The sequence below is a fragment of the Pangasianodon hypophthalmus genome, chromosome 18, assembly GCF_027358585.1.
Source record: "Pangasianodon hypophthalmus isolate fPanHyp1 chromosome 18, fPanHyp1.pri, whole genome shotgun sequence".
Classification (NCBI taxonomy): Eukaryota; Metazoa; Chordata; class Actinopteri; order Siluriformes; family Pangasiidae; genus Pangasianodon; species Pangasianodon hypophthalmus.
Window position 1 is genome coordinate 7,279,001 of NC_069727.1, and position 13,836 is coordinate 7,292,836.

A 13,836-nucleotide genomic window follows, 5' to 3' on the forward strand; every position below is an offset into this window, starting at 1 on the left:
ATAGGTGCAGGAAATTGGTGTGCAGGTAATTGAGCTGATTTTGTCTCAATGATCTGGCAACCTTAAGACTAGGTGGTGATAAAATGAGCATTGCCACACAGTTATCTATCCTTTAACTATAGTGTCTTCTTCAACAATGTGTCTCAGTCGGTCAGTGGAGGTTCAGGTTGAATGGCGTTAGGACTCAGCCGTTTGGAGCCAGTCTCCACTATTTCCTCCTCTCTGGCACTGCTTGACGTGGGAAACGTAGGGCTGTAGCAGCCACATGATATAATCTCCAAGGCCATGTCCAGGAACTGGATGGGAAAATTGTAGATTATCTATAACTGATGATCCAGCACCACTTAAAGATTGTAAAACAAAAAAGCTATCAAACATAATTAGCTAATTTGTAATCCCTGTTTTGTGTCAAACTCGCCAGTTATTAGCTTTAAGATTAACTTCGCTCTCACCTGTTTTTTGGCCAGGAAGAAGATGATGGGGTTGTATGCAGGGCTGGTCTTAGCCAAGTGGGCAGGCATGGAGGCAAGGAGTGGGGATATGGAAATATCTGGCACGAGGATCACAAGCATGGATACAATAGCGTAAGGCAGCCAACAGAGGAAGAAGGAACCAATCATGGCAGCCACCATGCACATAGCTTGTCTGTCCTCTTTTTGCCGTGATCTGCCTCCCTGATTCTCCACACTCTGGTTCAGCTATACACAGGTACACATGTGGAGATGAAAAAAAATTGCCCGAAATACCACTCAGAATCCTGTTCTCGTTTATTTCTATCCTTACCTTTTTAATGGAGGTCAGTATGTGGTAATAGCAGTAGATGATCAGCCACGTTGGCAGAAAGAAGCAGAAGAACCAGTACGGGATCAGAAAGCTGTAGCTGACCCAGGTGCGCTCCTCCCAGGTCAGAGAGCATGAGGTCTGGACTCCTTCGGGGCCATAGGAGCCCCAGCCTAGCAAGGGTGCTGTGGCCCAGAACAGACAGTAGAACCAGACTAGAAGTAGACCCTTAGCATTACGTTGCCATGTTATCTTGAAGGCACCCATGGACTTGCATATTATGTGGTAGCGCTCATAAGCCATCAGAGTTAGTGTACACAGGGAGACTAGACCTAAGAGAATTGGAAGGAAAGAGAGTTACTGGAGAATGTTTGGTGATATTTCTCAGTTCAGGGGATGCTTTGCTCTGAAATAATTTGGTGACTTTTGGTTATCCAGCTCAGTTGATCAGGTGGAGTCGGTAGGGGTGACAAAACAAAAGCTTGGGACCAGGAGGTAACCAACCTAAATGACAACTGACAAACATTGCAGGAGAACTTTAACAAACCCTACCCTGACTTTGACCTTGCTGCAGAAGGTTTTTTTCAAGTTCATTCATTCATTTGTTTTCAGTACCTGCTTTATCCTGGTCACAGTTCAGGATTCAGGACCTATCCAAACAATATTTGGTGCAAGGTAAGAATACAACCTGGATGAGAGACAGGGCATTGCAGGGCATCACATACACATACTCATTCACACCTAGGGAAAATGTAGAGTAGCTCCCTGTTTTAGAGGTGGGAAGAAACCAAAGTAACCCACAGGAAGCCCAATCATTGATGGCGAGAGCAGGCAAAACTCTAAACAGAAAGTAACTGGAGCTTTGGTTGATCCCCAGAACCTTGAGCTGTGGGTCACCAGTGTGGCCTGCTGCACCACAAAGATTTAAACTTTTTAGAATTCTGTTACTTTTTTCAAAACTGATTGAATGTTCATAGACTCCTTCTTGTAGCAGGTAGATTCCATTAATAAATTTTAATTTGATAGGCTGTCTGTGTGGAGTTTAGTATGTTTTTCGTATGTCTGCATGGTTTCTTTCCTCCCACTGTCCAAAAAAAATGCAGGTAGGTGGGATAGGTACGCTAAATTGCCCCTTTGTGTGCATGGTGCCCTACGATGGACTGGCTTCCAATCTAGGGTGTATTCCTTCTTCGTACCCAGTGTTCCTGGGAAAGGCACCAGATCCACTGTGACCCTGACCAGGATAAAGCAGTTATTGAAATTGAATAAATGTCACTTACAAGAGCCAAGCCCACAAAAAGCATGTTTAAATACAGTATACTGTATGTGCAGCCACTCACCAAAGTAATTGACTGCGAATCCTTGGAAGACGCAGAGTTCTCTCCCCATGAAGAACTGCCCATAGTAGTTGGTCACAGTGCCAACAGCTGATCCACAGAGGGTCATGAGCAAGTCAGAGATGGCCAGACCCAGAATGAGGACGTTTGTGGGGAGGAAAAGCTGTCGGTTCCGTAACATTACTGCGATAACCAGAGAGTTACAGAAGACAGAGAGAAGAGTGACAATAAGCATCCAAAATGACAGAAGCCCATATCCTAATGGAGACAGTAGAGTAGAAACAGTAGAAACATCTACTGGTGTCTCTTCTGTGACTTCCTCTGCTCTTCGTTCCATGCTTGTGGGACCAGTGGACCTCTGTTTGCTCTTTGAGATGAAATTCAAAGACATAAAAATGAACTTGTTCACAGCAGGTTGACCAGAGAACCAATCAAAGATGAGCCTTAATCTAATCCCGTGATTAACCAAAACCCAAATCCTGATTACAGATGGTGTCAAATTAGACACCAGTGCTTTCAAGGATCATGAAAAACCATTTGTCACATGATTTTTTTTTAATAAGATCAAGCAGGAATATTCCTAATGCCAACTGGATTGTGTAATTCCACTTATTCCACTGCTTTTGAGACAATTACAATTAGAGTGTTCTTTCTCATTTTTTGTTTATTAATAAAGGATTGCTGCAGCTACAAGAGTAATAGTGGGGTAAAGTAGAGCATTAATCAGACACAATGTAACTAAGAGGCTTCTGAAATTGAGAAGCTCCTAAAAGACGCTCCACATTACTTAAGAAATTAAAGAATGAAAAAATTCATCTTTAACTCTCTAAAGGGTGCAACAATCACTTTGGTAGGTGATTTTTTTTTTTTTTTTTAATAACACTGAGTTCAGTATTATTGTTTCTCATTATAGCAAGAATCTTTAAAAAAGTTATTAGTGGTCTGTGGGTGAGTTTAATTACAGTGGAGTTTTAGTCATAGGGAGTCTTTTTTTAAAAAAATAATTTATCAACATAACTAAAAAAAAAAAAACATTCGTATTCCAAACAGTTTTCTGTTATTTCTGTCATTTTCAGTGTTTCTGTTCATACAAAAGACATGCTAGCTAGCTAAACTGTAAGCCTTGTTCATTAGCTAGCATAAGTTCTGCATCCATGTTATCCATTTATTTAACAACAGTGTTCTTTTAACTTTGACCACTTTAACAATGCGTGTATGTATGTTCCATTTGTAGCAATTATAACCGATGTGGGTAACTGCCTGCAGCTACATCTTATATTTCTAAATATACACTGGCATAGATGCTTTTGTGGATTACAACCGTACATGCATGAGCATGATCATGAACAAGATCAAATTACACGCCTTCACCCCCATATAACTGCACACTTACTCTACTTTATTCATTCAGCTATTTAAAAAAATAATAACAAGGATGTCATCAGGTTCTTTAGCTGACTCTTTAGTGTCCTTGAAGAGGTTTGATATCAGGAAACCCCCAAGGCTTTTGTGTCTTTTGTGAGGCAAGGATAACAATGAAGAGCTCAAAGGCCAAGTTTGTCATCTTCCACATTCTAAAGGAAACAGGACACAGTCAAGGCATTAGAGACAGTTTAATGAGTTTAATGAACAGTGAGCCCAGCAAAAGGCTTTCCATAACCAGCCAATAAATAAACACTTTTGTAGATATGGGCTTGCATAGATTGTTTGTTCCAAATTTACTTTTCAACCAGTGAGTTTTTATATATATATATATCACTGGGGGTCGAGCTCACTTGCTCACATTTCATTGTAAATGAATGGAGGATGAGCCATTTATCTCCTCCCATATAAATGACCTTAATGCATCCAAAATCCATTTTTTCATTCTACAATTTAATGATGTGTCACTCACTAATAATTTAAAATTTGTTATTGTTAAAATTTGTTATAGGGCTGAAAATTAATCAACTTTGTAGTGGTAACAGTAAATCTGCTTAAGATTGGGCCGCAGCACACCACTATGTACTGTACATATATATATATATATATATATATATATATATATATATATATATATATATATATATATATATGTGTGTGTGTGTGTGTGTGTGTGTGTGTATGTCTATGCATATATCTATATATATACCTCTTATTTTTGCAGAAAAACCCAGCAGCAGCCTTCATTATGTTTTTTTGTCTGAAAAGTTGTCTCTTATATAATATGCTGCTATCTTTACTGACATATAAACATTTTTCTGTAACATTTAATTTTATGAAAACTAGTGTTTGGAAATTTTTTGTACTGACTCAGTAATGTAGAAATCATAAAATAAAAATCTACCTAAGACTTTTGCATATATATATATATATATGCTGTATATTTATTGTCCTTGTGCTTTAACCATGTTTGAAGGTCTGTAGTGATGATTTCAGATCACTAAGGCAGTCTGCTGTATACGACAGTTGTCACAAGCTAATATCAGCCGTACAACGGCACTATTACTAATGTGCATTCATGACATGCTTACACAGCCTAAATGCCACATCGCATACAAACGTCTGGAGCAGGGAAAGTTCTGACACAGCAGAATGTACAGGAAGTGTGTGTAAAGCAAAACTTCAGGCTGTTATCCTGATTATTTATGACTGAGGACATCCTGTAATTCTGCTGCCTGGAAGTGAAACTTTTTGGTACCTGCCCTCCACACACTGACACTCACACACATAAACATACAAATACTATTTGACGTGCACTACTTCATGTATTTTTTATTTGTTTATAGAGCTTGACGTAAAGGTTAATAGCGCATCTGGTTGAGATTAAAGGTGTACATTAGGACTAGGATCCAGTGGGATGCAATTAAAAAGTCATGCAAGTGGGAGGTTTTTACTTTCATGCAAGCACGAGTGAGAGGTCAGAAATGACAATTGCAGGACAAACAAAGACCAGGGCTATGAACATGAGCAATGCATTTTCAGCATCTTTAGTGACTGCCTGGTCAGGGTCATGGTGCTTTAAATTAGGCTACTAGTTTGTTTATATTTTGCTAAACAGAACCAACTACATTTGTTAAAATATTGCAGGCAGGTGCAAACAAAATAATAACTGCACGTGCAGGATTTAGAAAACAGTCCCATGTACATCTCTAGTTGAGACAAAATTCTGAACTCGGCATGTAGCGGAGGCTGAGTAACTGCCAAAGCCAGAATTCACACTATGGCGGAATTTTTTCCCATTGTTTTCCAGTGTTTCTGGGCTTATGGTCAACTAGAGTTCAAAATTAATTGTTAAAAAAAACAAAAAACCTCTGGTTCAGGCTACACCCACTTCAAGTTTAAATCCGAATACAGATACAGATATTTCATTGCATTACACCACAAATGTACACACTCTTACTGTGGGTAGAACTAACCTAATTTCCAGCTTTCTAATTTTTCAAATGCTTGTATCATGGTTGATTATTATACATATCCACATTATTAATAAGGCCTGTTTCCCTTAAAACTCCCAGGACCCTCACTTTTATAATGGCATACCTTTTCCTGTTAGTTTTACTGTAGTTATTGAATAATCCCGAGTAGATACTAATCAATACGAATAAGATAATGACTTCTTTTTCACCAAGCTTTGTCTCTACCTATAGTGATTTAAAGTGCACAGGCCCGTGCCTGGTTGCTGACGGTTTGTGTGCTGAAGGAAAGGTCTGGGAGGACAGTTATGGCACAGGAAAGAGAGGAGGAGAGGAAGGGAAGTTAAAAAGGCAGAGGGCCATCCCAAGCAGCCACAGACCGGAGAGGAACCTCAGAAAGAGGACGTGTGTGTAAAAGATAAAGTCATGGAGTTCAGAATGAACTCTGTCTATGGAAGTGGAACGCTCCTCCTGCTGATCCTTGTGGGAACAGAGATACAGTCTACTGCTGTACAGGTGAGACACATACACACACGCACACACTCAGTAAGGTTAGTGTTCTTAAGATAAATGACACATTAGGTCAGTGAGTTATTTAGATCCTTTGAATAAACACTACATCGTTTATGAACTAGCATTACAAGTATTGTATCAGGGAAGAAGAAGACAAAGCTGAGCTTTCTGACATGTTTGATGCCCCATTGGGAATTTTTCATCAGTGCTCAATGAGTTAATCAGATTATTTTTTCCTGTTTATGTGTAAATTTCCTGAGAGAGAACTCACGTTGTTCTCAAATAAACTGAATACACTTAGATCTTTTTTTTCATGAATGCACTGAGAGATTTCACAACTCATAAGCCCAACCTATAGTGCGGGTAGCACAAATAAAATCCTAGTAACAAAAGCTACTCTATCTCAGTTGAATGAAACACATCAATTGAGTAATGCAGATATGCGGGCTAGCAGTGTGCTGGTGATGTGCTGATCCATTGTGCTGACACATGTTTAACTCCTTATAGTCTCACCTTATTTCATTCTTCACCCCGAACATATTATTCTGTAATGGGACATATACACCCACTGGCCACATTCATGCAATTATCCAATCAGCCATGTGGCAGAAGATTGGAAAAAACATTGCTTGGCTTTTTTCTAACATTTATCTGTCCAGTTCTGATGATTCCGTGCTCATTGTAGCCTCAGATTCCTGTTCTTGGTTGACAGGAGTGGAACTCATGTGGTTTTTTGCTGTTGTAGGCCATCTACCTCAAGGTTGGACGTGTTGCGTGTTCTAAGATGCTTTTCTGCTCACCACATTTGCAAAGAGTGGTTATTTGAGTTGCCTTAGACACCATTGTCAAAGTCACTGAGATCATATTTTTTCCCCATTCTAATGTTTGATATGAACATTAACTGAAGCTCATTACCTGCATCTGCATGATTTATGCATTGCACTGCTGCCACATGATTGGCTGACTAGATGATTGCATAAATGAGCACAATGGGTGAAAATAGTGATAACGCAATTATGATAATTATGTTCTAGGTTTTAGTGTAGGATTTGTTTATCAATAGCCAAAAATGTCCATTCAATTATAGTCCACTTTTGCAAGTATCTTGAATAAAGCTGTGACTGATATGGCACAGAAACATCTATTCCAGTTTCACAGTGTGTGTGTGTGTGTGTGTGTGTGTGTGTGTGTGTGTGTGTGTGTACTGGTGAAGCTGGAATAGATTGTTTCTGTGCCTGACTGCATATTCAACCTCACTAATCAGCTTTAACAGTAAGTAGCAGGTGGTGCCACTGAAACATAATGAATTAAAGTATCATAGCAGATTCATAAAAGTTATTAGAAAGAATTAGATGGCTTCAAGCTTTATTCTGAAAGCTGACTCAATCTGAAACCAAGGGATGAATTGGGATTTATCAAATAGAGAAGCTACTAATTTGGGAACAGTGCTGTTCAATTGGCATGTTATTATATGAAAAAAACGATACTGATATGATGGAAATTTGTAATGTAATTAAGCTTCTTCAAAGTTTCCAAAATCAGTTACTGTGATAAGAGCTTAATTTAGCTACTTACATTTAGGTTTTTTTTTCATGTCAGATTTGGCATGATATTTTGCTTTAATGGTCAGATGTATGTATATAAAACAACAGTTAATTGTCATGACCAAGTGAATACATTTTACAGCTTTGAAATGATAACCTTTCTCTATGACATAGTGTGAATTATATCGCATTGATATTATTATCATCTAAAGAGCCACGACAGTGGTTATTTTTTAATAAGGTGTGACCACAGATTAATATATTGATTCCATTTGTAAAGATCTTCTGACAATGAATTATTATGTTGTGGCCACAAGATACCAAAGTCATGGCCAAGAACTGTATAACTTGTACTTAATATGTTATGAAATGTAATACGTAATATGTGGCCTCTAGTTAATTATTAAAGTGACGTGGGCTAATGGTATATCTGTGTCACAGTGCCAGTGAATACAGTATGCATCATTCCAAGATTGACGTGTAATATTATCAAACACCTCCATGCTTAGGTTCCTTTTCATTCTGTTCATTAAAAAATACCCACCATGTCACCTCAGGGGCTCTGAAATTATCACTATTATATCATGCTATCATTAAATTATTTAGCCGAGTTAAATTTCTCTTCCTGCACACTTAAACCAAAAGAGTGAGAACGCCATTTGCTCTTAATTTAATTGCTCCCTTTGTGAAATATTTGTGCTGATTCAAGCCCGTCCGATGTCTTCGTAAATATGTCCACTAGCAATAGAGCATCTTGCAAAAATGTCCTAACCAGCAGTATTTATCCTTTTAATAGCTGCTCTTAATTACAGCAAGCTTTTTTTTGTATATGTACATGATCTTGTTTCGGTGTGTGTGTGTTTATTAGAACCGCTGTGACAGGAAAACACAAGTGATGACAAAGTCAGCGTGCCATTTGTGCTCCGTAAGTCAATTAATGAACTGTCCAGCAGGCTATAGCAAGAAGACATCCGGCAAGGGGCAGCAGGACTGCAGGTGTGTGTGTGTGTGGGGGGGGGGGTTGGTTTTTGTGATTCGTTAGGACCAAAATGTCCTGATAATGATGGAAAACCAGAAAAAGTGTTTTGTTTTGTATAAAGGCTCTGCTCTTTATTTACAAATAAATGGTAAAACTATTTCTGTGTGAATAGTTAAGAAATGATGATTAGGGTTAAAAGTCATTTAACTTATAGGTAGTTAACTATGCATATGTTTAATCCTATGAACTAAAAAGTCACAAAATGTATTTATCTCTTTAAGGGGATCAAATGTCCTCATAATCATATGAATGTGGGACAGTTCTCTCTTGTGGGGACAACTGGCTAAAGCAAATGTTTTCTTATGGTCACTGAGGTAGAATTATTTAGCTTCACTGATACACAAGACAAATATCATATTCCGTGTTTGTGTGTGTGTGTGTGTGTGTGCGCATATTTTAATACCTTTTGGTCCATGTTTTTATATATGGGTCCCCACATAGACAAGGATTTTTTTTTTTTCAAAAAAATACCCTAAAAGAGCCGAAAGGTTTCCTACTGGACACTGAGGTTAAGGTTAGAGTTAGATTAAGGTGTAGGAAAAGCAATAATTAGCTGCATTAATAATTAATAATTATGTCAGTGGAAGGTCTTCACAAGGATAGTAGGAAAGACAATATTGTGAAACCATTGTTTAAAAATACTTTAATTTTCTTCACAATATTTAAGATGTAAAATTCATATTAGTCACTTGCAAGTCTTTAAGGCTCTAAGGTTCTTCCTTTTCTTTTACAAGGTATCATATAAAAACCTCATCCACATTTGCTCTCTCCCTCCGTGGCTGCTCACATGAATGTTTCAAAGATGTGATGGAAGAACGGTGCTGTTTAGGGTACTGGGGCTACGACTGTCTCGGTATGTTTCACTTTTTTATCATCCTAAATGTGCGTGATGACTAATTCATTCATCATGATTTCATTATTCTAATATCCACTAATAATATCTACTACAATGCACTTTTTTGCTTTCCGCTCATAGGGATGTGTTTGGATTCTCTTAAAAAAGCCTTTTCCTCTGTCTTGTTATCTGTGCTGGTTGGATGGCATTTCCTTCTTTTTCTCCGCTTTGGACAGTGGAGGACACTGAGGGAATATTTTGACAGGAAGTGCAGGATAGCTAACAGAGTCGATGGCACACACAAAAAAAGGAAGAACTGATTCCCTTTGAGGTTAAGAAAGGATGATAGTTTGTCGAACATAGAAAAATAGTTATATTTAGCATTTCAGAATCTGTGTGTGTGTGTGTGTGTGAGAGAGAGAGAGAGAGAGAGAGAGGAAGGAAGAGAGAGAAACAGCTGAAAGACTAAATGTACTGCCAAGTGGACTCACACTGTAGAAAATAAGAAAGTGTGTTAATGTCACTGTAGATTTTATTTTTATTTTTACATTACTGTTACTGTAGATTTATTGCATAAATCTACAGTATCTCTGGTGCTGTACAGGCAACACATGCATGTTCATGTGCTTTGTGAGACTCTCTGAAAGCAGGAGACTTGCTGGTACAGGAAAAAATCACACACTTCCTGTCCTAGCAAGCATTCAGTCGCAGTGTCCTAACTGATGAAAAAAAATGTGCTGACAATCTCGCAATGTAAATCTCTCATTTCTAACACTTCCTGTCAGCATAGTAAGGTCAGCATGGTCATGCTGCTTTTTCTCTCGTATCAGCTTCTCCTAAGTCACGATGGGTTCAATGTTGAAACTCTCTCATGTGTCCTGAGGATTAGAGGAGCCTGCCAGGAAATATATCAAATTTACAGTGTGATTCTGTGAAGTTGCTTAATCAAAGTATCATTTACAGAAAAAAAAAATCACATACATATCAGACATGATTGTATGCTTTTCACATGTGATTTTGTGTGAACATGTGGAAAAATAAAGTTGCATGGAAAATGTGAAAATAATCATGTAGAAAAAAAATCACATAAGATAAGAAATGATTCTTTGATTCAAGATAGATTGATACAGGCTTATTTGATTCAGGATTCTTTGATTAAGGATTCTTTAATTCCGGTTTCTTTGATTCAGGTTTCTTTGAATCATGATTCTTTGATTCAGGCTTCTTTGATTCAGGCTTCTTTGATTCACGGATTGATAAGCCCTCTAGATTTAATAAATTCTGATTTAACTCTTTTGTAGTTTTATGGTAACATGACAAGCTCTATTTTTGAGTTGACTGTACTGTATATAGCTGCTATAATATAAGTGATAACAGAAATTAAATTGGTTTGTGGACATTCCATGGCATTAAATGTAACTATAAGGATGAAAGGTATGATGTGTCATTCTTTAATAAAGAAAAAAATGGTTAGCATTGTGTGTGTGTGTGTGTGTGTGTGTGTGAGAGAGAGAGAGAGAGAGAGAGAGAGCCAGGAAGGCTGTGATTTAAACCAAAACACAGTGGTGCAGAGAGATAACTGTTGAGAGAAAGAATAGTGGGAAGTGTAGGAAAAGAGGAGGTCAATACGGAGAATCTGCCAGACACACACACACACATACACACACACTGGTGTTTGTGCTGACAGGAGTAAAACCTTGCTTCTTGAACAATTTTGGATTGTCTAACTGGGATTAAGGCCACTGTTAGGAATCAGATTATTTGCTCAAAAATCTGAAAATAATTGTGATTGTGTATTATATTACAGTATATACTGGTGCAGTTTGTGGTATATAATATACAGGATATGTGTATACATGTATTGCATTTATGTTAAACACTGCTTTTATTGTCTCTGAATTAATATTTCTACTTTTGTAGAGTGTCCAGGGTCAGCAGCTACTCCATGCAGTAATAACGGGGTTTGCTCTGATGGCATCGGGGGCTCCGGGAATTGCACTTGTAAAGTAAGTACCTCTCTCTCTCTTTCTCTCTCTTGCACACACACACACACACACACACACAAAGGCTGCATTTCTGAGTGCAGCTGACTGATCCATAGCATTACATGTTCTGCAGGCAGGATTTGTGGGAACAGCGTGTGAGAAATGTGAAGAGAACCGATACGGACCCACATGCAGCAATGGTAATCTAAAGCCATCCACCCTTCTGTAACATTTCAGGAGTGGTAGCTGTTCTTAAAGCTTAACAACTGCGTGTATGTGTGTGTTGTTTAGTTTGCACCTGTAAGCACGGCCTCTGTAACAGCGGACTGAGAGGGAATGGACAGTGCACCTGTTTTTCAGGATACACAGGGCCAGACTGTGACCAGGGTATGTTTCATTTGGAAGAGGTTCTTTTTGCAGAAGTGCCAGGGTTGCCAGATCTGCACAACATAAGCAGAGCAATGGTCAATAAAACAGTCCAACTCCAACGTGTAAAAATCCCCAAATCATGGAATAAAAACACCAAAATCATAGCTACAATATTTTATGTAGAAAAAAAGTGCTGTCTGGAAAAAAAAGACAAAATATGATATGACAAAAAAAAAAAAAAAAAACTCTTGTACTGTGCATACTGTAATCATAACAACTTGGGTGTAAACAGCCCAGTAATTTAGTCATTTATCCCAAGCCACATTGGGTTAAAGCAACTCATGCTGGCTTAGTACGCATTCAAACCAGTGCTAGGTTTCTAAGTTGACCAAAATTAAGTTATTTTCAGTCTAACTATTTTTCATTAACTATGTTACAGAAGCATGTTTCCACCACATATGAGAAAATATTACAGAGATTTATCTTGCAGTTGTGAGTTAATAGTATGCAATCACAACTTTTTATCTCCCCATTGCCAGATAATATCACACAATTGTACATTTTACCTCAGAATTTTGAGTTCATATTACAAATGTGTGATTTTTTTTTATCTCATAGTTGCGAGATCACACAACTGTGACTTTTTATCCTGCAGTTGCAGCTTTTTTCTCAGAGTTGTGAGTTCGATTTCATGCTTCTGCTTGTTATTGTGTGAAAATAACTTGAGATGAAATAAAGCTATAATTGAATAATATTAACTTGCAATTGTGAGGCAGTATTTTCTTAGACATGATGAAAACAAGCTTCCATACTATGTATTCACCGTTTACTTTAGAAAAAAAAAAACCTGTTAGCTTTTTGAAAAAATGACCTTCACATGAACAAGAAAGCAAGTCAAACGCAGCCCAGTTCTGTGGGAGAAGCACAAACATGGCAACCCTGTGTGTCACTGTATTTGTGTGTGTATCTGTGTGTGTTCTTACAGAGCTCCCGGGTTGTGCTGCTCTGAAATGTGGTCCTGATGCACGCTGTTTTGAAGACACCACTTCTGGAAAACTGGTGTGCAAATGCCAACCTGGTTACTTTGGTGATGGAGTTCAGTGTACCTGTAAGTACTCATGTGATGGATCTGCCAGGAGCTGCTCTTTGCACCCCAAAAGAGCAACCAAAAATAGCAAGAGTGCATTTCAGATGCCTTTTCCATACAAAATATTTGTGCATCACATAATATATCACATAACATATCACATAACATGCCAAGAAAATATAATTGAAAAAACTGAGCAAAGCTGAGCATGTCTTCTGAACTCAGCACTTGGTGGAAAACCTGAAAACATGAAAACCTGCTGTATGCTTCTGTACATAGTGAAGGTTTTAACAGCAACAGAGCTGCTTCTCCTGAAGTAAAGTGTGTTTCATGTAAGATTTTCATGAATGCATATGGCAATGCCATGACACTGTAATGAGTTATCTAGGTTTTCATTACTCCAAATTTGAGTGAGTTTCATCTTGATGCTTGACGTCATCACCATTAGGCTGCTTTCACACTTGGCATTTTTTTTCTCTTTTTTACATTTCTGTCAGCTTTTCTTTGCTTTTTTTTAGCAGCAGAGCTTCCAAAGTTGAAAAAATGTAAACCTTTCAGAAAAGTGCAGAGAGACGTCAAGCACTTTTTCATCTCCCAAATAATCAGCTAACAGGTTTGGGGGCAAAAGAGAAAAACAAAAATGGAGAACAAAGTGCTGGGGAAAACTGTATCTTGTTAGTGATTAAATATAAAGAGATTCACAGCATATTTTATTAAAAATATTTCATTGTCAATATTCCAATTTTTGAATCAACTTGGCTAATTTCGGGGACGTTTACTGGTACACGATGACGTCTCACTTTAACAGGAGTTTCTGTTTTGTTGATTTTCTGCCTCCAAATCTACAACAAAGGCAAACAACCTCATTATCACTAGAGTTACACTAATCTTTATTACATCTATATTACTGACAATAATTAATCTAATTTAGATAACAAGGTAGAATAGTGAG

General features: G+C 37.9%; 2 protein-coding genes across 3 annotated transcripts in view; one reads left to right on the top strand and one right to left on the bottom strand.

Annotated features, from left to right (window-relative positions):
- Positions 1–143: 143 nt before the first annotated feature.
- Positions 144–2,456, bottom strand: LOC113531955 (parietopsin). Its single transcript, XM_053241608.1, is given in 4 exon segments — positions 144–296; positions 453–636; positions 638–1,112; positions 2,121–2,456. Coding segments are annotated over 4 exon segments (1,146 nt in total). The 5' UTR covers positions 2,455–2,456.
- A 3,395-nt stretch (positions 2,457–5,851) lies between these two features.
- stab2 (stabilin 2) overlaps positions 5,852–13,836 on the top strand; it is a 42,702-nt gene continuing 34,717 nt past the window's right edge. The window contains exons 1-7 of one of the 2 annotated variants that reach the window (XM_053241830.1): positions 5,852–6,028; positions 8,438–8,565; positions 9,343–9,461; positions 11,364–11,449; positions 11,562–11,628; positions 11,720–11,815; positions 12,783–12,905. In XM_053241830.1, the coding sequence (XP_053097805.1) occupies positions 5,939–6,028; positions 8,438–8,565; positions 9,343–9,461; positions 11,364–11,449; positions 11,562–11,628; positions 11,720–11,815; positions 12,783–12,905 (709 nt within the window). In that variant the 5' untranslated portion in view covers positions 5,852–5,938. The remainder of the gene's footprint in view (positions 6,029–8,437; positions 8,566–9,342; positions 9,462–11,363; positions 11,450–11,561; positions 11,629–11,719; positions 11,816–12,782; positions 12,906–13,836) is intronic. The other variant, XM_026923064.3, reaches the window with a different exon arrangement.